The sequence below is a fragment of the Pelophylax lessonae genome (assembly GCF_965119305.1).
Source record: "Pelophylax lessonae genome assembly, chromosome: 9".
NCBI classification, from domain to species: Eukaryota; Metazoa; Chordata; class Amphibia; order Anura; family Ranidae; genus Pelophylax; species Pelophylax lessonae.
Window position 1 is genome coordinate 270,280,758 of NC_138776.1, and position 20,237 is coordinate 270,300,994.

A 20,237-nucleotide genomic window follows, 5' to 3' on the forward strand; every position below is an offset into this window, starting at 1 on the left:
ACCATCTCCTGTACCATGTCTGCAGTCTCTGACCGTCTCCTGTACTATGTCTGCAGTCTCTGACTATCTCTTGTACTATGTCTGCAGTCTCTGACCATCTCCTGTACTATGTCTGCAGTCTCTGACCATCTCCTGTACTATGTCTGCAGTCTCTGACCGTCTCCTGTACTATGTCTACAGCATACTTGACAACTGTCCCTTTTTTCCTGGGACAGTCCCTGCTAATAGGAGCCTGTCCCAGGTAATTTATATTGTCCCTGGAAGCGTGTTACGCAGAAGTAGTGTAGCTGAATGAGAGACTTACTCCAGCTACTGTGGCCTTAAATTTGAAATTCCCTTTTTAATTTCCTGTAATTCTCTATATTGAGAAGACCTTATAATCTGATAAATAGGCGAGATTAATTATGCAGAGTGGGTGGAGCTTTAGGGAAGTGGGTGTGGTAATTGATAGCTGTGCTGCAAAGTGTCCCTGGAAATTTTTTTTAAACGTTGGCAACTATGGTCTACAGTCTCTGACCCTCTCCTGTACTATGACTGCAGTCTCTGACCATCTTCTGTACTATGACTGCAGTCTCTGACCATCTTCTGTACTATGACTGCAGTCTCTGACCGTCTCCTGTATCATGTCTGCAGTCTCTGACCGTCTCCTGTATCATGTCTGCATTCTCTGACCGTCTCCTGTATCATGTCTGCAGTCTCTGACCATCTCCTGTACTATGTCTACAGTCTCTGACCGTCTCCTGTACTATGTCTACAGTCTCTGACCGTCTCCTGTACTATGTCTACAGTCTCTGACCATCTCCTGTACTATGTCTGCAGTCTCTGACCATCTCTTGTAGTATGCCTGCAGTCTCTGACCATCTCCTGTAGCATGCATGCGGTCTCTGACCATATCCTGTACTATGTCTGCAGTCTCTGACCATTCATAGCAGTGAATTTTACTGGTATAAGCAACCATTTTTACTGAATTAAACTGGTTTATTCAGTTTGTTTTGCTGTGATAAGTCAAAGCCAATCACATGGTACAGATGGGCTGTGAGTTGATCAGTGTGACCAATCACAGCTAGCAACACTATTATGTGGCATGAAAGGAAGCCATCTATTGTGTACTATTGTCATGTGATCAGCTTTGATTGGTCACAGCGATCATATGGTACCGGCAGCGAGCTGGCACACTCATCAGTCATCGGCTGTGTCACAGGTCATAGCCAGTGACAGATCGTGCTGCGGCGCAGCCCAGGAGGATGTCATATGACGTTCAACCAGATCGACAAAAGTGCTGAATACACTGACTTCCTTTTCCTCCTCCAACTTCTGCTGGCATCGCTCTCCAGGCTGCTAGAAAGGTCCCAGGTGATGTGCACTCGTTATCACTCCGCCTGCCACCGGGTTCTTCTGCTGCTGGCTCAATAGATGCTCTGAGATGACCCAGATCAAAATCAACGAATTGCTGACCCACGGGCCTGCGCTTCCCTGGCTTGAGGTCCCAGGGCCACATCAGAGGGCTTTGCGGGCCACATGTGAGCCATGGGCCACGGCTTGAGCACCTCTGGAATCTACAAAGGGTTGGGACAAATTTGGATAAGAGGTGCACCTGGATTTAGCCTGGTCTAGGGCAGCAATTTTTTGGAAGAGCAAGATTTTATTTTTAATTTTTCTAAAGAATACATTTTATTGGATTTTCAAATATACAAGTACAAACATTACAGAAGAAAAGGCCTTGGTCAGGTGATTACAGTGAGAACCTGAGTACATTGATCAGATTATACGTTTAGTTCATGTCAGGTCACCTGTGACCAGATGACAACTGCACCCTGTTGGAGGCAGGGGTGCACCACAAGGTAGTGAACCCAATAGCTGACTGCTGCGGATGGACAGGAAACGTGAGCCCAAGATTCCCCAGGGCGCGGAGTCTAAGGCCCAGCAGGTGTTCACCAGAGCCTCTAGTGGTGAGGATGGACTTCGCTGCAACTGGACCCAGGTCGTGGCCCCTGGGGTCCCCCGGGTCACGCTCCGTAGGGAGAGAGGGGAAGCAGCCACTCAGGACACAAGGGATAGTGATGGGTAAGCCGAGGTCGGGGCAACAGGCAGACAAGGGTAACCAGGGGACAGGCCAAAGGTCAGGGTCACAGGCAAACCAAAGTAGTCAGAGACGAGCCAAAATCGGTACACAGAAAGGTAGATGTAGCACACGGCAGACAGGAACACAAGCTAACACACACTGTTGAACAGCAAAGCAGACCTGCAGTGCACTGGTTAATATAGACTTCCTGGAATAGCCTGGGGTGGAGCCATATAGGGAGTAGAGATGATAAAAGGCAGCCAGAAGGAGAGTCAGACCTCTAATGGAGACATGGAGGAGAAGGTAAGCTGCCAGACACTATTGCATGTCCATGAGAGTTCATAGTGGCCTGAGGTCTTACATACAAAAAAGAGTCAATGAAGAGAATCCTCAGCTTTATCTAGTAGCCATAATTAAAAAATAGCCAGTATTTGTCCCAAAATACCCTTAATTCAAGAAAATAGTGAAATAACAGAAAATTTCCTATCAAATACTTACCATCATTTTCCTTTCCTGATCGACTCTCTGGCAGCATACGTTTGGGTAGCCCCATGGGACCCCACTCCCATACATTTTCTGGTTGAGCCAGGGGCCGCGTTCTGTAACTAGCGCACACATGACACCGGGAAGGAACTCCTGCTGCCATGGAGTCCTTCAGGAAAGGAAAATTACGGCAAGTATTTGATAGGAAATTTTCTAGTTTCCTTATAGACTTCAATGTCAGCACACATTTGGGAACTAACTAGCCAAAAAAACAAAACAAGGGTGGGATGCTGAAGAAAATAAGGTTTCCAACATAGCACTTAGCCAACATAAACCTTATGGATAGATATTAGCCAACATAAATCTTATGGATAGATATTAACAGTAGAAAGAAATTAGCTACACCCCACAATGAGCCACAGCAGCCCTAATGGAAGATGTCATCCCCCAACAATTATTCCTGGCACCCTTTCACAGGGAGCCCATGAAGCCTACACATTCCTTGTCAAATATGTGGTGACTGCTTTCATAGAAATCAAGCCCTAAGCTCTATAAGCCTATTGGGTAGCTGGGATGATCCATCCAGCAAGGATTCTAGATATCTCAGTCCTTGTAGTTCTGCTAGAGAGAGTGACAAATATATCCCAAAACTCGAAGCAAATCTGTAGCTTTGGAGCATGATTGAAGTATCCCGATATCCGTTGCCTGGAACCAATTATCCTTGGTGGCCCTGCATATGGGAGGAACAAATATTTGTTTCCATACAATGCAGAAGCCACCTCAGATCGACACCCAGTATGGATATAAACAAACTACCCATACTAGGCAGAATGCCAATAAGGATCTCTCATGGCACAAGGCCCAGATTCCAGGCAAACCTCCTGACTGAGGAAAAAAAAAAAAAGAATCCTTAGAGAGGCTACCTTTATAGCCCCGTACACACGCGTCGAAAATTGGCAGGGAATTTTCGTCCAACTACCTATCTGACGATTTTCGGCTTGTTAGTATGATGCTTCCGACAACCGACTCCGACTTTTCGGCCGAAAAAAACCTAGTGTGCAGGCTATAAAATTTTTGTCCGCCGTCAAAACACGGCCGATTTTCGTGCAGTCAGTACAGATTTCAACAGAGAAAAATCTAATGAGCAAGTCTGGGCATGCTCAGAGAAGAAAGAACATAAAGAAAGCAATCCAACACATGACATCACTTCTGAAGTAGACTTTTGTCGGGCGAGAAAATTAGTGGGCAGTCTAGGCACATTCCAACCAACAAAACACCGTTCTGGACAAAAGACGAATGATCAGTCGGCCGATAATCGTTGCGTGTGTACGGGCCTTAAGACCAAGCCTCTACTCCAAACTGGACTCAAAGAGATCCCATCTGGAGCAGCAAGCTGCCAAAGGCCCTGATTCTGGCAAATTTCCTGCTGAGGATGTGGCCCTTACAGAGACTGACATCATAGCTCGATCCTTACTCCAACTGGACTAGAGGAGATCCTACCTGGAGCTGTAACTCCCCAAAAGGATGCTTCCCAGCCTAAAGCTTTGATCTAGGCAAACTTCCTGGCTTATGAGATAGCCCTTGGAGTGCATGTCTTCATAGTTCAGTCTTTACCCAAGCTGGACTAAAAAGAGATCTCATCTTGAACTGGCAAGGAAGTCCAGAGCAAGTAGTAAACCCCACCTAGAGAGTCTTTGCTCTCCTTCGAGTCTTAGATGTAGCCCCCATCAAAGTGTTGGATGAGTAAGGGATAGTCTGCCCATGAGACATTGGATACGACAGGAACTGCGGAGATCTGCCCCCTAAGAGAGATTTAGGATCAGTTGAAGTCCAGCATGTAGATCTGAAGCAAAAGAAAACCAAGCAGTCCAACTTGAACAAGCTTTATTAAAATCCTTTTGTAGGATTTATAGATATTAGCTTAGAGAAACAACAGCCAAGCCTGATCAGTCTCTTTTTCCCATGATGAGAAACTGGAAGAGATGAACAAGGGTGGTGTATTGCACTCTGCCACAGAAGAGCTCATCCGAGAGAAAGGACTCCAATCCAACAACCCGATATCAAAGGCAAGAACCAAGGCCTGTTTGGCCAATGGGGAATTACTGCAATACCTGCCACAGTCTTTAGCAACAGACCCTAAGAAACTGTATACAGTTCCAACTGGAGGGAAAGCATATGGCTTGTGAGATCTTTTCTGATCTGACACAGCATCCGCACCAAGGCCTTGACTCAGGCCCTTAGGGAAAAGCTATCCAGCTTGCAAAAGTAAGGAGATGCTAGCAGATCTAACTCTGAAATCTTGTCCATAGATAAAATCCGCTTGAAGGAACCTAGATGTAGGAACCACTTGTTACCCACTTGGGAAACAGAATATGGATTCTTCTCAAAAGTTCTGAATGTAGACTCAATGAGATGTTAGAGAGAATCTTCTCCACCCAGATCACAGTCATCTCTACAGTACTTCTCTCAGTGGACAGACTCTGCAGGTTCTTACCTGACCCCTGATATTAGGTTATCACAGTGATGTTGTTCAGCCTCATTCGAGACTGAAAAGCCTGCTGTCAGGTGACAAAAGGCGAAGGGAGCATAAAAGAGTTGGCCATAAAACTAGAATGTTCAAAAACAACTCCCGACAGGGGAGTTCCACTGGCAAAACAACTTCCCGACAGGGGAGTTCCACTGGTAAAACATCTTTCCGACAGGGGAGTTCCACTGGCAAAACAACTTCCCGACCCAAACATATGGTGGGCCAGAGCCTCCGCCCACCTATCAGCTGGATCTTTAAAGGCCAGGGACTCCTCAACCGGAATGAAGGTAGCTTTATTTAACCTGGAAACCGACGAGTCCACTGTAGGTGGGACTGTCCACCTTTAACGCAGTTAATTCTCATAAGGACACCGCAAGGAAATAAATACTTAGGAACCACTGCGTTTTGGACAACCCTACTGTTTTGTGACAATGTTGTCAAAGTAAGCGGAAAAGGGAACACCCTTTGCCGCTTTGGAGGGCCTGTGGGTGCCAAAAGGGGCCGGGCCTCTGATGCAGCATCAGCTCCATTTTTAAAGTATCATTCACTGACACAAACAGTGCATCCACCAGCGCCTTTTCATGTGTGGCTAGAGGAGCACTATCTGAGCACTGCATGGACGCAGACCCAGTAGTACTAAGCTCACCCGGAAAACATAACAATCAGGGGAGGCCAGCGACTGCAATCCCGCAAAGGGGATGCCAACCAAGGGCCCACAAATAGACCACCTACTGGACCCCGCAAAAAAACAAGGGAGTCGCCCCCTCACTGTAGAGGGTATAATAGGGGGCCGCCTGCTATGACGCGGACGTGCAGGCAGTGTGCCCTGATGGTCCCGCAGCACTAAAAGGGACAGGTGCCCCACGCAATAATGGCGGCAAGGCTGTCATTAGAAAAAAATTAAGTGCCACCCCTTCCAAGGGAGGTGCCAAGATGACCAGATGGCCTAGTAGGCCGCAATTCGCGGCCTAAATTTTTGTGGGTGCCCAGCCTCTTGTACACAAGTCCCAGCGGAGCCGACCATCCAGGAGCAGCAGGGGGGAGGGTGGATGCCTAAATGGGAGGCAGTGGCTTCAGCCACCCTCACAGGGGCTGCTTAAGCCACCCTCACAGGGGCCGCTTAACGTAGTTTCCGACTAGTAGGCCGCAAAGCCACGGCCTAAATTTTTGGCCGGATCCGGCCGTGTGAGGCGCGTACCCATGGATGCTAAACCATCCACTTCCCCAGCCCAACAACCGACACAGGGAGCCCAGAGGAAGACCCTGCCCTAGTCCCCAGGGTGGCAGGAAACCCTGTTCGATTCCTCGTTGCTCACCAGGAAAAACCCGGTCAGCAGCAACTCAAGCCAACCCCCCTTAAGAGCATATGGAAACAGCCAGCTCATAACCTCACCTGGGGGGGTCGAAAGACCCACAGTGACCACCAAGATTTTAGAGGGGCTGGGGGGATTGAGGGGAACCCAGGGGTCCCAGGAAGTGGCCTGCATCCACCTCAAAACCCTCCAGAAGTAGAGGGGGGACAAGCTACTTACCAAACCAGGAACAGGGTGGGCACCGCTCTGGCCAGGAGAAATGATGCGACTCAGGCTGAGGCCAGGTCATATGCATCCTCGCGATATGTTTAACTTGCAGGCGAGCCCCCGTCCATTGTGGCTATGTTGCGGCCAACCTAGCGCCGAGCTGCAGTCTGCACGCGTTCGCTGGCCAGACCCCTGGATCTAGATTATCCAGTCCGTCGCTCAGTCTGCAATTTAATATAGATTCTCACAGGAACAAAACAACAAAGATAGGAAAAAGTTTCATTTAAAAAGAAAAAAAAAGTCACCAGGACCAGAGATTCCAGTGAGGAACTAGGTCCTGACTAGGCAGAAAAGAACTGAGTGCCTATAGCAGGGAGAGGGAGTATACCTCCTGGGACTGCCCATAGGCGTAGTCAAGCTTTTTCCTGCCTAGTGCCCTACTCCAGTAGGGGGCAGTATAACCCAATTGTTAAGAAAAATCAGGAGCTGTGTCTGTCAATGAACGAAAGAGAAACAATGTATTCTGAACCATGATAAATTAAGCTCTCAGATACACAGGGATTTGCATAGGAGTTAGATGACCCTTTTTGAAAGACTAGCCATCCAATCTCTTGGAGGGTTCTGATAACTCCCTATTCTATGGATCCCTGTCTCGAGAAGGAGTGGATTGAGAACCCAACCAGCAGACATGTATGCTGCATATTGTCTTGACCCATGTAGAAACAGAGGTCAGAGAAGACAGTTCTAGGAGTTGGAAATAGGCATCCCTATGAGCAACAACCGTATTCAATTAAAATCAGATCGACGTTGGCTAGCAGAACTTGTCTCACCAGGAAATTCATGAAACAGATCCTGCCATACAGAAAGCAAACCTTGCTTCAACAAACAATTCTCTGATCGGGACAGAAAAACACAAAGGTAGACGACTGCACCAAACGTTGATAAGATGCTGCAATGCACATCGATCACCCAGAGAGCAGAGTCCTCTCCATATGTTGTCATTTTGTTTTTTTAACATAAGTGTAGTTGCTCCCTAACAGCCCGCATGGCGTCTGCTCCCTTCTGCTCACCACAAGCCAAACATACTCACATATCCTTGACCTTTTCCACAAGGCAATCGTTGCATCTGCAGGGCGACCCGGATCCCAGAGGCAGGAACACAACTGCTATATCTGGGCTGGGCATATTTAAATGACCATACGCTAAAAGCTGGGCTCTCAGCCAATGCAAATGGCCACCGATGGCAGGGCCCACTCTCCAGGCATGGATCCTCTACATATGTGTGCCATAACACCACCCCGCTGATAGCTGGGGCCTCAGTTACCACTCGGGACATCCTGGAAGACTTCTTGATACCAAAAGGAAGCTCCTGACATCCCGCACAGCTGCCCAGCACCAGACCCGCCCACCAATACTTCCAATAGGTAGGAAAACTTCATACAAAAATGGTCCTATAAGTGAGGAGGACAAAAAAGGAACGCAGCCATTGGCTTATCCTGAACATTTATGGGGGTGGGGTCTTATGGGAGAGGAACGAGGGCGGGGCTACCCAAACATATGCTGCCATGGACATCTGTCAGGAAAGCACATTATGGCCACTAGATGGAACTGACCATTATAGGAAATCCCAATTCACCATGACTGGGGGAATGCGGGTCACATTTCATCAACACATTTATAACAACCAGATCTGTTAGTGCTTAACATAACAAAATGTACTCAGCCAATGAAAGGTAAGGACTCCATTTTTATTTTTCTCCTGCTATCAATGGCCAACACTTCATCCATGTCTTTGGTGATCTCTGATCTCCTTATGAAGTGTTTCTTACATGATGAAGATCAGCCATGGAGTATATCTGAGGTGTATATCAGGGTGTGCTTCTTCCACACATGTCCACCAACATTCATATAGAAGACATTTCCCGCACTCAAGGCACTAATACACCTCCAGGGTTGTATGGGACCCCTGATGTAACGGAAGATAGAACTTCGGTGACAAACAATTCCTTCACTCAGGACAGGAATGTGGCTTCTCACCCATGTGAGATCTCTGATGTCTGTAAAAATTGGACTTATCTGAAAAACATTTCCCGCACTCAGCACAGGAAAATGGTTTCTCCCCCGTGTGCAATCTCTCATGTTTGTAAAGACTGGACTTCTGTGAAAAACATTTCCCACACTCAGGACAGGAATGCGGCTTCTCCCCAGTGTGAGATCTCTGATGTCTGTAAAAATTGGACTTATTTGAAAAACATTTCCCACACTGAGGACAGGAATGCGGCTTCTCCCCTGTGTGAGATCTTTGATGCTTGACAAGATCTGATTTTTGTACAAAACATTTCCCGCACTCAAAACAGAAATACGGTTTTTCCCACGTGCAAGATCTTTGATGTGTGACAAGATCTGATTTTTGTACAAAACATTTCCTGCACCAGGAACAGGAATACGGCTTCCCACCTGTGTGAGTTCTTTTATGCACATAAAGATCAGATTTAAAACTAAAACATTTCCCGCACTCAGTACAGGAGAACCTCTTATCTGCTGGAAGGACGGCACTGTCCCTCACAGTCTGAGGTTCCTCAGGAGAAGAGGAATACGATGGTCCGGCACCATCCCTCACAGTCTGAGGTTCCTCAGGATAAGAGGAATACGATGGTCCATCTACATTGTGTGGTGTTGGATGAACATTTGAGTTAGCCGGGTTTTCTCCTGGACTATTCCACGTATGAGATCTCTGATGTCTGTAAAAATTGGACTTATTTGAAAAACATTTGCCGCATTTAGGACATGAATACGGCTTCTCCCCCGTATGGGACCTCAGATGTTTGACAAGATCACATTTTTGTACAAAACATTTCCCGCACACAGAACAGGAATACGGCTTCTCACCTGTGTGAGTTCTTTTATGCACATAAAGATCAGATTTAAAACGGAAACACTTTCCGCATTGAGTACAGGAGAACCTCTTACCTGTTGTAAGGACGGCACTGTCCCTTACAGTCTGAGGCTCCTCAGGATAAGAGGAATGTGATGGTCCGGCACTGTCCCTCACAGTCTGAGGTTCCTCGGGATAAGCAGAATGCAATGGTCCAGCACTGTCCCTCACAGTCTGAGGTTCCTCAGTATAAGAGGAATATGATGGTCCGGCACCGTCCCTCACAGTCTGAGGTTCCTCAGGATAAGAGGAATACGATGGTCTGGCACTGTCCCTCACAGTCTGAGGTTCCTCAGTATAAGAGGAATATGATGGTCCGGCACCGTCCCTCACAGTCTGAGGTTCCTCAGGATAAGAGGAATACGATGGTCCGGCACTGTCCCTCACAGTCTGAGGTTCCTCAGTATAAGAGGAATATGATGGTCCGGCACCGTCCCTCACAGTCTGAGGTTCCTCAGGATAAGAGGAATACGATGGTCTGGCACTGTCCCTCACAGTCTGAGGTTCCTCAGGATAAGAGGAATACTTTGGTCCGGCACTGTCCCTCACAGTCTGAGGTTCCTCAGGATAAGAGGAATACGATGGTCCGGCACTGTCCCTCACAGTCTGAGGTTCCTCAGGATAAGAGGAATACGATGTTCCATCTACACTGTGTGGTGCCAGATGGACATTTGAGGTAGCCAGAATTTCTCCTAGGCTATTCCCCTTATGGGATCTCTGATGTCTGTAAAAATTGGACTTATTTGAAAAACATTTTCCACATTCAGGACATGAATACGGCTTCTCCCCCGTGTGACATCTCAGATGTTTGACAAGATCTGATTTTGGTATAAAACATTTCCCGCACACAAAACAGGAATACGGCTTCTTACCTGTGTGAGTTCTTTTATGCACATAAAGATCAGATTTAAAACGGAAACACTTCCCGCACTCAGTACAGGAAAGCCTCCTATCTGTTAGAAGGACGACACCGTCCCTCACATTCTGAGGTTTCTCAGGATAAGAGGAATACGATGGTCCATCTACACTGTGTGGTGACAGATGGACATTTGAGGTAAGCAAGTTTTCTCCTGGACTATTCCCCTTATGAGATCTCTGATGTCTGTAAAAATTGGACTTATTTGAAAAACATTTGCCGCACTCAGGACAGGAATACGGCTTCTCCCCCGTGTGACACCTCTGATGTTTGACAAGATCACATTTTTGTACAAAACATTTCCCGCACACAGAACAGGAATACGGCTTCTTACCTATGTGAGATCTTTTATGTACATAAAGATCAGATTTAAAACGGAAACACTTCCCGCACTCAGAACAGGAGAACCTCTTATCTGTTGGAAGGACGGCACCGTCCCTCACAGTGTGAGGTTTCTCAGGATAAGAGGAATACGATGGTCCGGCACTGCCCCTCACAGTCTGAGGTTCCTCAGGATAGGAGGAATACGATGGTCCATCTACACTGTGTGGTGCCAGATGGACATTTGAGGTAGCCGGGGTTTTTCCTGGATTATTCCGTGTATGAGATCTCTGATGTCTGTAAAAATTGGACTTATTTGAAAAACATTTACCACACTCAGGGCATGAATATGGCTTCTCCCCTGTGTGAGACCTCAGATGTTTGACAAGATCTGATTTTGGTACAAAACATTTCCCGCATACAATACAGGAATACGGCTTCTCACCTGTGTGAGACTTTTTATGCACATTAAGATTGGATTTAAAACGGAAACACTTCCCGCACTCAGGACAGGAGAACCTCTTATCTGTTGTAAGGATGGCACCGTCCCTCACAGTCTGAGGTTCCTTAGGATAAGAGGAATACGATGGTCCGGCACCGTCCCTCACAGTCTGAGGTTTCTCAGGATAAGAGGAATACGATGGTCCAGCACCGTCCCTCACAGTCTGAGGTCCCTCAGGATAAGAGGAATACGATGGTCCATCTACACTGTGTGGTGCCGGATGGACATTTGAGGTAGCCGGGTTTTCTCCTGGACTATACTGTGTGATGTCCTCATCTTCTACTTTACAGTCTGGAGACAAAGTGAGACAATCCTCTGAGGTTTTCCTCATCTCCCGTCCATCTACTAAAATAGAAATACAAAGATTATTACTAGACATCAGCAGATTGGTTCCCCTAAACCAGGACTCCGCCCACATCAGACAGCTTTGTCTCCGAGGATCTTACAATTCCCCCCTCAAGGTAACTAGTAAATGGGTCCTCTGATCTCCTACCAGTTCATTTCTTTATTCATGGACCTTAGTCAGAGAGTGAGGAAACAACGAGAACTGTCTTTTATAGGAGTGACAGTGATGAGGGGATTATAGGACAAGTGTCCCCTCCCCCTCTATCACTCATTGCCATCTTCCCAACACAAGAAGTCCCGCACTTCCTTATTTAGTCCATGATTTAGTTATTAACAACAGCGGGGCTGAGCCCCACCAGAGGTCAGAGAGTGAGGATGGGGGGAGAACAACCAAGATGAAGACTGGATTGATCCTGAAGACCACCATCATTGGGTTACTGACTCCTCCCTCATTATCACTTTCTGTTTAAGGTTCCAAAGTTGGAGGATGTTATCACATTATTATCAACATGTAAAAGTCTGTCCTCCAATCAGATCATCAGATATAAAATGTCCAGCTGGTAGGAAATGGGAGTAACAAAAGAGAATCCATATTATGTGTATATATAGCAGAGGGTAGAGGGGAGAGAGCAGAAGTCAGGAGTATGTAATGTACAACATAGAGTATATAGTGCAGGGGACAGGAGTATGTAATGTACAACATAGAGCAGCCGTCACTAAATGGCGGCCCGCGGTCCGGGAGCGGCCTGCACGAGGCTTCCGCCCGGACCCGTCAGGCCGCCACCGTAAGTAATCATTGGTTTGCTGGGACCGCGGGTGTCCCAGCAACCAGTGACATTCCGTGTGTGCGCCCCGCCCCCTGCTTCTTTCTTCGGCTCCCTCCCAGCCAGCCGCGAGTTGGGGCGTGACGTCACGTGCGTGCCCCGCCCCCCTGCTCCTAACTGCGGCTCCTGACTCTCACACTCAGCCTAGCCGCGGGACATCACATGCACGCCCTGCCCCCCTGATGTTCGCTGCTCCTGGCTCCCACATTTTTCGCTCCCAAAGGTATGTGGGGCACAGTTTTATAAAATGCAGACTGATGGGCATATTTTGTTAAGGGGCACACATTTGTGTCCATTAGAGTGCCCCTTAAAATAAAATATGCCTATTAGAGTGCCCCCTAAGATAAAATGTACCCATCAGCTTGCGCCTTATTTTATGTTAAGGGTCACGCTGATGGGCACATTTTATGTTAAGGGGCACTCTAATGGGCATATTTTATGTTAAAGGGCACTCTAATGGGCATATTTTATGTTAAAGGGCACTCTAATGGGCATATTTTATGTTAAGGGACACTCTAATGGGCATATTTAATGTTAAGAGCAACACTGATAGACACGTTTTGTTTTGCCCATCAGCGTGCCCCTTAACATAAAATGGTCCCATTAGAATGCCCCCTAACATAAAATGTGCCCATCAAAGTGCCCCCTAACATAAAATGTGCCCATCAAAGTGCCCCCTAACATAAAATGTGCCCATCAGAATGCCCCCTAACATAAAATGTGCCCATCAAAGTGCCCCCTAACATAAAATGTGGCCATCAGAGTGCCCCCTAACATAAAATGTGACAATCAGCGTTCCCCTTATTTTATGTTAAGGGTCACGCTGATGGGCATATTTTATGTTAAGGGGCACGCTGATGGGCAAATTTTATGCTAAGGGTCACGCCGATGGGCACATTTTATGCTGGGGGCATGCTGATGGGCAAATTTTATGCTAAGGGTCACGCCGATGGGCACATTTTATGCTAGGGGGCACGCTGATGGGCAAATTTTATGCTAAGGGTCACGCCGATGGGCAAATTTTATGCTAGGGGGCACTCTGATGGGCACATTTTATGTTAAGGGGCATTTTAATGGGCATATTTTATGTTAAGAGCAACACTAATGGACACGTTTTGTTTTGCCCATCAGTGTGCCCCCTTACAAAATGTGCCCATCAGCGTGCACCCTAACATAAAATGTGCCCATCAGCGTGCCCCCTAACATAAAATGTGCCCATCAGAGTGCCCCCTAACATAAAATGTGCCCATCAGCGTGCCCCTTATTTTATGTTAAGGGTCACGCTGATGGGCAAATTTTATGCTAAGGGTCACGCTGATGGGCATATTTTATGTTAAGAGCAACGCTGATGGACACGTTTTGTTTTGCCCATCTTTCTGAGTCATAGCACAGACTTCAGATTCGGACCTCGGCCCAAAGAAAATTTTAGCGACCGGACCTCCTTGAATTCTAATTAATTACCCCTGACATAGAGTATATAGTGCAGGGGTCAGGAGTATATAATGTACAATATAGAGTATATAGTGCAGGGTTCAGGAATAATATTGGTATTCAGTAATCAGTGGTGGATTACATGTATTTATGTTATGTATTGTGACAGGAAGTCAGGTAAATCTGTGGGTGTTGTCACAGACGGGAGATACATTTCTGCCTTGTTTAGACAATTCACCAATTACTATCAGGTGTCGGCTGCGGAGGTAGCCAGAAAGGTTTAAGGACGTTGGAAAGCTTCAGCTATTCAGAATGAGGCAATTAAGGCCTCTATAAGTTATCTAGAGGATGACTACTGATTGCTGCCTCCTGAGGCTTTGTGCGTTAAGGAGAGCAGTGAGCTGAGAAAGACTTCTGAAGGTGAGGTGGTGTTGACTTTTTCTGTGTGAAAAGAAAACAAAGACTATTGGTTTTCTGCTGTATGACCAGCAGTGTCTGCCCAGCAGTAGGTTGGGACAGACACCATAGGTAGGTTCCTGTGTTGTGAAGGTAGACGCCCCAAGTGGCCAGGGTTTATTTTATGTTTGTTTGATTTATGCTGTTTGGATGCTTGCACTTGTTTCCAGCAAATTGGAAGAATAAACCATAGACCGTTGTTTTCAACCACTCCTCGGCTGTCTATCTGTGTAACGAACCCACCCAAGGGGTCACCCACACCCGCTACCGAGCCAACCCCTTACACATGGTGGAGGATGCGGGCAGTTAAAGTAAACCTAAAATGTAGGAGATACTGAAACAACTGGCTATAGCAAATGCAAATTAACACAAGGCAAAAGCAAATCAACAGCAGGCAAATGCAAATCAACAGCAGACAAATGCGGATTTTCAGCGGAGCCTTGCAGCTCAACAACAGGCTCACCAAGAGAGCATTGCAGGCCTGGAACAGAGACACCAGCAGCAAATGGAGGCCATCGTGAAACAGCTTCAGAGACAGCAGACCGAGGCTGGGAGTCAGGCCAGTAACATACTGACTTTTCGGGTAAGCCATTTATTGCCAAAGATGACTACAGATGATGAACCTGAGATGTTGCTGGTGGTCAGGTTTGAAAGAACAGCGGAGAAAGAGAGTTGGCCTAAAGAACAGTGGACTGGATTAGTGGCCCCCCTATTATCTGGAGAAGCCCAAAAGGCATATTTTGATTTGGAGTTTGCAGATGCAAAAAACTATGATCGATTAAAAGAGGAAATATTGGCACGTTTTGGGGTAACCTTGGATGTCCGTGCTCAGCGGGCCAACAATTGGAGTTATCAGCTGAGGAAGCCACCTCAGTAGCAGATGTATGACCTCATCTATTTGGCTAGGAAATGGCTGCAGCCAGAAATTCTGTCCGGATCAAAAATTTTGGAACTTGTAGTCATGGACAAATTTCTTAGGTCTCTTCCTAACACAATGCAGAAATGGGTGAGCCATGGTGGTCCAGAAACCGCAGACAAACTAGTAGACCTGGTCGAAAGGTACCTAACAACAGAGAATTTGACCTCTTTCCCCAGAGACGCACAGACTTTTCACCCCAAGACCAGACCCTCCCCACCTATAGGTAAGACTGCATCAAGGGACGGGGTTGGAGAGAGGGACCAAAGAGCAACTAGAGGTATTATCGGGACTACTGCTAATGTTTGGCGAGAGCGGCCTGGAAGACCCATCCCACAGGAGAGGACCAGAAGGTTGATTTGTTACCGTTGCCGGGAAGAGGGACATGTAGCATGTTTGCCCAGCGGGTGATGAACCCATGCAGTGTGTCTTTCTGACAGAGAGACGACAGTCCCTTTTTGCAACCACATGCACGGCAGTAAACGGGAATGAGAAACCTTTATATAGAATGTGCTTAGATGGTAAAGATGTTGTGGTATTGTTGGATTCAGGTAGCCTGCTCACCTTAGTGAAAAGTGATCTAGTGGTGGGAAAAACCTTACATCCTAGGAAAATGGCTGTAGTTTGTGTACATGGGGACACTCGAGAATATCCGGTGACTACGGTTTCATTTGAAACCTCCCTCGGTAACTTGTGTCACCAAGTGGGTTTAGTTCCCAAACTGCCACATGACGCCATTATGGGAAGGGATTTCCCAAAATTCTGGGAACTCTGGGATTGCCCAGATTCCCCAGTAGGTGGTTCTTCTGAGCCTGAAACATCTACCCCAGAATACTCTAACTGGGAGGATTATCCTGAGTTTCCGTTCTCAGTCTTAGCAGGGGAAACACCAGTCCCTAGGGAGGAGCCTGCTACCTCAGAAGAGGAACAGAGGCCAATAGGGTTTGATGACCTCGAGGTGCACAGAGAAAATTTTATCACTGAGCAATTAAGGGACCCCACATTGCTAAGAGCCCGGGAGAATGTAGTGAAGATAGATGGGGAGTTAGTTAACCCTGATGAGAGGATTGCCCTCCCTTACTTCATCATTGAAAGGGACCTGTTATATCGAGTGTCACAGAGGATAGAGGACACCCTTGAGCAACTGGTAGTGCCTAAACCGTACCGCAAGATGGTTTTGGAACTGGCCCATGGGCACATTCTTGAGGGACATTTGGGAGCAGAAAAAACCCGGGAGAGAATCACCCAGAGGTTTTATTGGCCTGGGATCACTAAGGAAGTGGAATTGTACTGCTCTTCCTGTCCAGTGTGTCAGATTACTGCACCCACGCCACATTTCCGCAGTCCGTTGGTACCCCTGCCCATTGTCGAGGTCCCTTTTGAGAGGATCGCCATGGACTTGGTTAGCCCCTTACTGAAGTCCACTAGAGGGCACCAGCACATCTTGGTAATAATGGACTATGCCACCCGTTACCCAGAAGCGATTCCTCTCTGAAATACCTCTGCTAAAACCATTGCCAAAGAGTTATTTCAGGTTTTCAGCCGGGTGGGTCTTCCTAAGGAAGTCCTAACTGACCAGGGCACCCCGTTTATGTCTAGGGTGACCAGAGAACTTTGTAAACTCCTGAAAGTGACCCAATTACGTACATCAGTATATCACCCTCAGACAGACGGGTTAGTGGAGAGGTTTAATAAAACTTTAAAACAAATGTTGAGGAAGGTGGTGGATAAAGACAGAAAGAATTGGGATTATCTGCTCCCTTATCTGATGTTTGCCATAAGAGAGGTTCCCCAATCATCCACAGGGTTCTCTCCGTATGAGCTGCTGTATGGGAGGCACCCCTGGGGCCTACTGGACATTGCCAGGGAAACATGGGAGAGTGAGAGTTCGTCTCATCGAAGTGTGATTGAACATGTGGCACAAATGCAAGATAGAATTGCCCAAGTGATGCCGATTGTAAAGGTACATTTAGCCCAAGCCCAGTTGGCTCAACAAAGGATTTACAATCGTGGGGCCCAGGTCCGTTCTTTTGCACCTGGTGATAGGGTGTTGGTGCTGGTCCCCACGGTCGAAAGTAAATTCCTAGCCAAATGGCAGGGTCCCTATGAAGTGTTGGAGAGAATGGGGGTGGTGAATTATAAAATTAGCCCACCGGGAAGACGAAAACCTGAGCAGCTCTATCACGTGAATGTGTTATAACCATGGAAGGATAGAGAGTCCTTGGTCACTGAGACTACCTGATTTTCTGCTCCATTTAACCTGGCTGTCACTGAAATTGGGATAACGGAGACTCTGTCCAAAACTCAGCAACAGGAGGTTAAAGAATTTGTGCTCCGTAATAGGGAGAAGTTTTCAGACCTGCCAGGTTGGGTCATTAAACGTGACATTATCACCACACCAGGGGATAAGGTCAAGTTAAAGCCTTATAGAATTCCAGAAGCCCGGCGAGAGGCGATTCGCCAGGAGTCAAATAGTGATTGGTCCAGTCCCATTGTCTTAGTGCCCAAACCAGATGGAAGTTGGCGGTTTTGTAATGACTTTCGCTGCCTGAATAAAATCACTAAGTTTGACACCTATCCTTTTCCCCCGCATAGATGAACTGATTGAACGCCTAGGCACTGCCCGGTACATGACGACATTAGACCTGACCAAGGGTTATTGGCAAATTCCTCTCTTGGGGTCGGCCAGGGAAAAAACAGCATTTGTAACTCCAGACGGATCTTTCCAATATCGGAGGATGCCTTTTGGGTTACAGAATGCTCCCACCAGATTTCAACGCACCATGGATAAGACCCTTCGGCCTCATCGAGCCTATGCTGCCGCATACCTCGATGACGTGGTCATCCACAGTGAGGATTGGGACTCACACTTACCAAAAGTTCAGGCTGTGTTGGATTCCATCTGGAAAGCCGGGTTTACAGCCAATCCAAAAAAATGTACCCTTGGGCTAGAAGAGGCAAAGTATCTGGGGTATACCATTGGAAGAGGTCTAATCAAGCCACAAATAAACAAAGTTGAGGCTATTCAGGATTGGTCACGTCCCACCAACAAGAAACAGGTTTGTGCATTTTTGGGGATCGCAGGTTATTATCGCCGTTTTAATCCCCATTTTGCCTCACAGGCTGCTTCCCTGACCAATTTGACCAAAGGGAAGGAGTCTGTCATGATCAAATGGACTCCTCAAGCAGAAACAGATTTTCAGGCTTTAAAACAGGCCTTATGTAGTCAGCCAGTTTTAAATTCGCCTGATTTTTCACGGGACTTTATGGTTCAGACAGATGCGTCAAATGTGGGTTTAGGAGCTGTACTGTCCCAGATTATCAAGGGGGAAGAACACCCTGTTATGTACCTCAGCCGAAAGTTGAAGGCCCATGAGGAGAATTATGCCACCATTGAGAAAGAGTGATTGGCGGTGAAATGGGCTTTGGATTCTCTCCGGTACTACCTCCTGGGTAGACAGTTTGAACTGGTGACGGATCATGCCCCATTGAAGTGGATGGCACAGAACAAGGAGACCAATAGGAGAATAAATTGGTGGTTCCTGGCCCTTCAGGAATTTAGTCTTGTGGTAACGCATCACCCCGGTGTTCAAATGGGGAATGCAGATGGTTTGTTCCGAGTGCATGGGTGCCTGGCAACCTGTGTCCCAACCCTAGGGTTGAAACAAGAGGGGGGGGGGGGGGTATGTGACAGGAAGTCAGATAAATCTGTGGGTGTTGTCACAGACGGGAGATACATTTTTGCCTTGTTTAGACAATTCACCAATTACTATCAGGTGTCGGCTGCGGAGGTAGCCAGAAAGGTTTAAGGACGTTGGAAAGCTTCAGCTATTCAGAATGAGGCAATTAAGGCCTCTATAAGTTATCTAGAGGATGACTACTGATTGCTGCCTCCTGAGGCTTTGTGCGTTAAGGAGAGCAGTGAGCTGAGAGACTTCTGAAGGTGAGGTGGTGGTGACTTTTTCTGTGTGAAAAGAAAACAAATAGACTATTGGTTTTCTGCTGTATGACCAGCAGTGTCTGCCCAGCAGTAGGTTGGGACAGACTCCATAGGTAGGTTCCTGTGTTGTGAAGGTAGACGCCACAAGTGGCCAGGGTTTATTTAATGCTTGTTTGACTTATGCTGTTTGGATTCTTGCACTTGTTTCCAGCAAATTGGAGGAATAAACCATAGACCGTTGTTTTCAACCACTCCTCGGCTGTCTCTCTGTGTAGCGAACCCACACCAAGGGGTCACCCACACCCGCTACCGAGCCAACCCCTTACAGAATGTGTTTAGTGTTAATGACCCACCTGTGTTGATCTCTGTAGGAGTGTCCTCCTCTATAAATGTCCCCGTTATTCCATCCTCCTCCATAGACTGCTGATCATCCCTCACATACGTCTCTTCTTCTTCTGGTTTACCCTCAGCTTTAGAATCTCTCAGGCTTCCACTCTGAATATATAATAAAAATGACATCAATGGTAACAATGCAGATAATGTACAGATCCTAATGATACTATCAGTGATTGTTCCTCATCTACCTGATGATGGTGAGGGATGGTGTGACCTTCCTGTGTGGAATCCCGAGAATACAGAGGACGGGGACATCTCTCTGGTGGGTTCCTGGTATTAGGTGGCTCCATCATATCCTTGTGTCCTTCTGAAAACTCCTTCATCACTCCATACTCCTCATCCTCCTCTTTATACTCTTCTTTAACAACAATATTATAGTCTTCGAAGTTTCCACTCTGAATATATAATAAAGCATTTATTGTAACAAACATGCTTGTGTATAATTCATAACTACCAATAATTGTTCCTCACCTACCTGATGACGGGGAGGGATGGTGTGACCTTCCTGTGTGGAATCCCGGGAATACAGAGGACGGGGACATCTCTCTGGTGGGTTTTTGTAGCTGGATGACTCCTCCATGGTGTCCCGGTACAGATCTTTGTGTCCTCTTGGAATCTTAGACTCCATCACCCCATCCTCATCATCTTTCTCTTTTAGATCAA

General features: G+C 47.0%; 2 protein-coding genes across 2 annotated transcripts in view; both read right to left on the minus strand.

Moving 5' to 3' along the window:
* Positions 1-20,237, minus strand: part of LOC309564464 (uncharacterized protein) — a gene marked incomplete at both ends in the record, with an annotated part of 826,241 nt that overhangs the window by 229,915 nt on the left and 576,089 nt on the right.
* Positions 1-20,237, minus strand: part of LOC309564045 (uncharacterized protein) — a gene marked incomplete at its 3' end in the record, with an annotated part of 140,480 nt that overhangs the window by 67,053 nt on the left and 53,190 nt on the right. Inside the window, exon 4 of the mRNA XM_082268670.1 lies at positions 8,665-9,581. Coding sequence (XP_082124796.1) covers positions 8,665-9,581 — 917 coding nt within the window. The remainder of the gene's footprint in view (positions 1-8,664; positions 9,582-20,237) is intronic.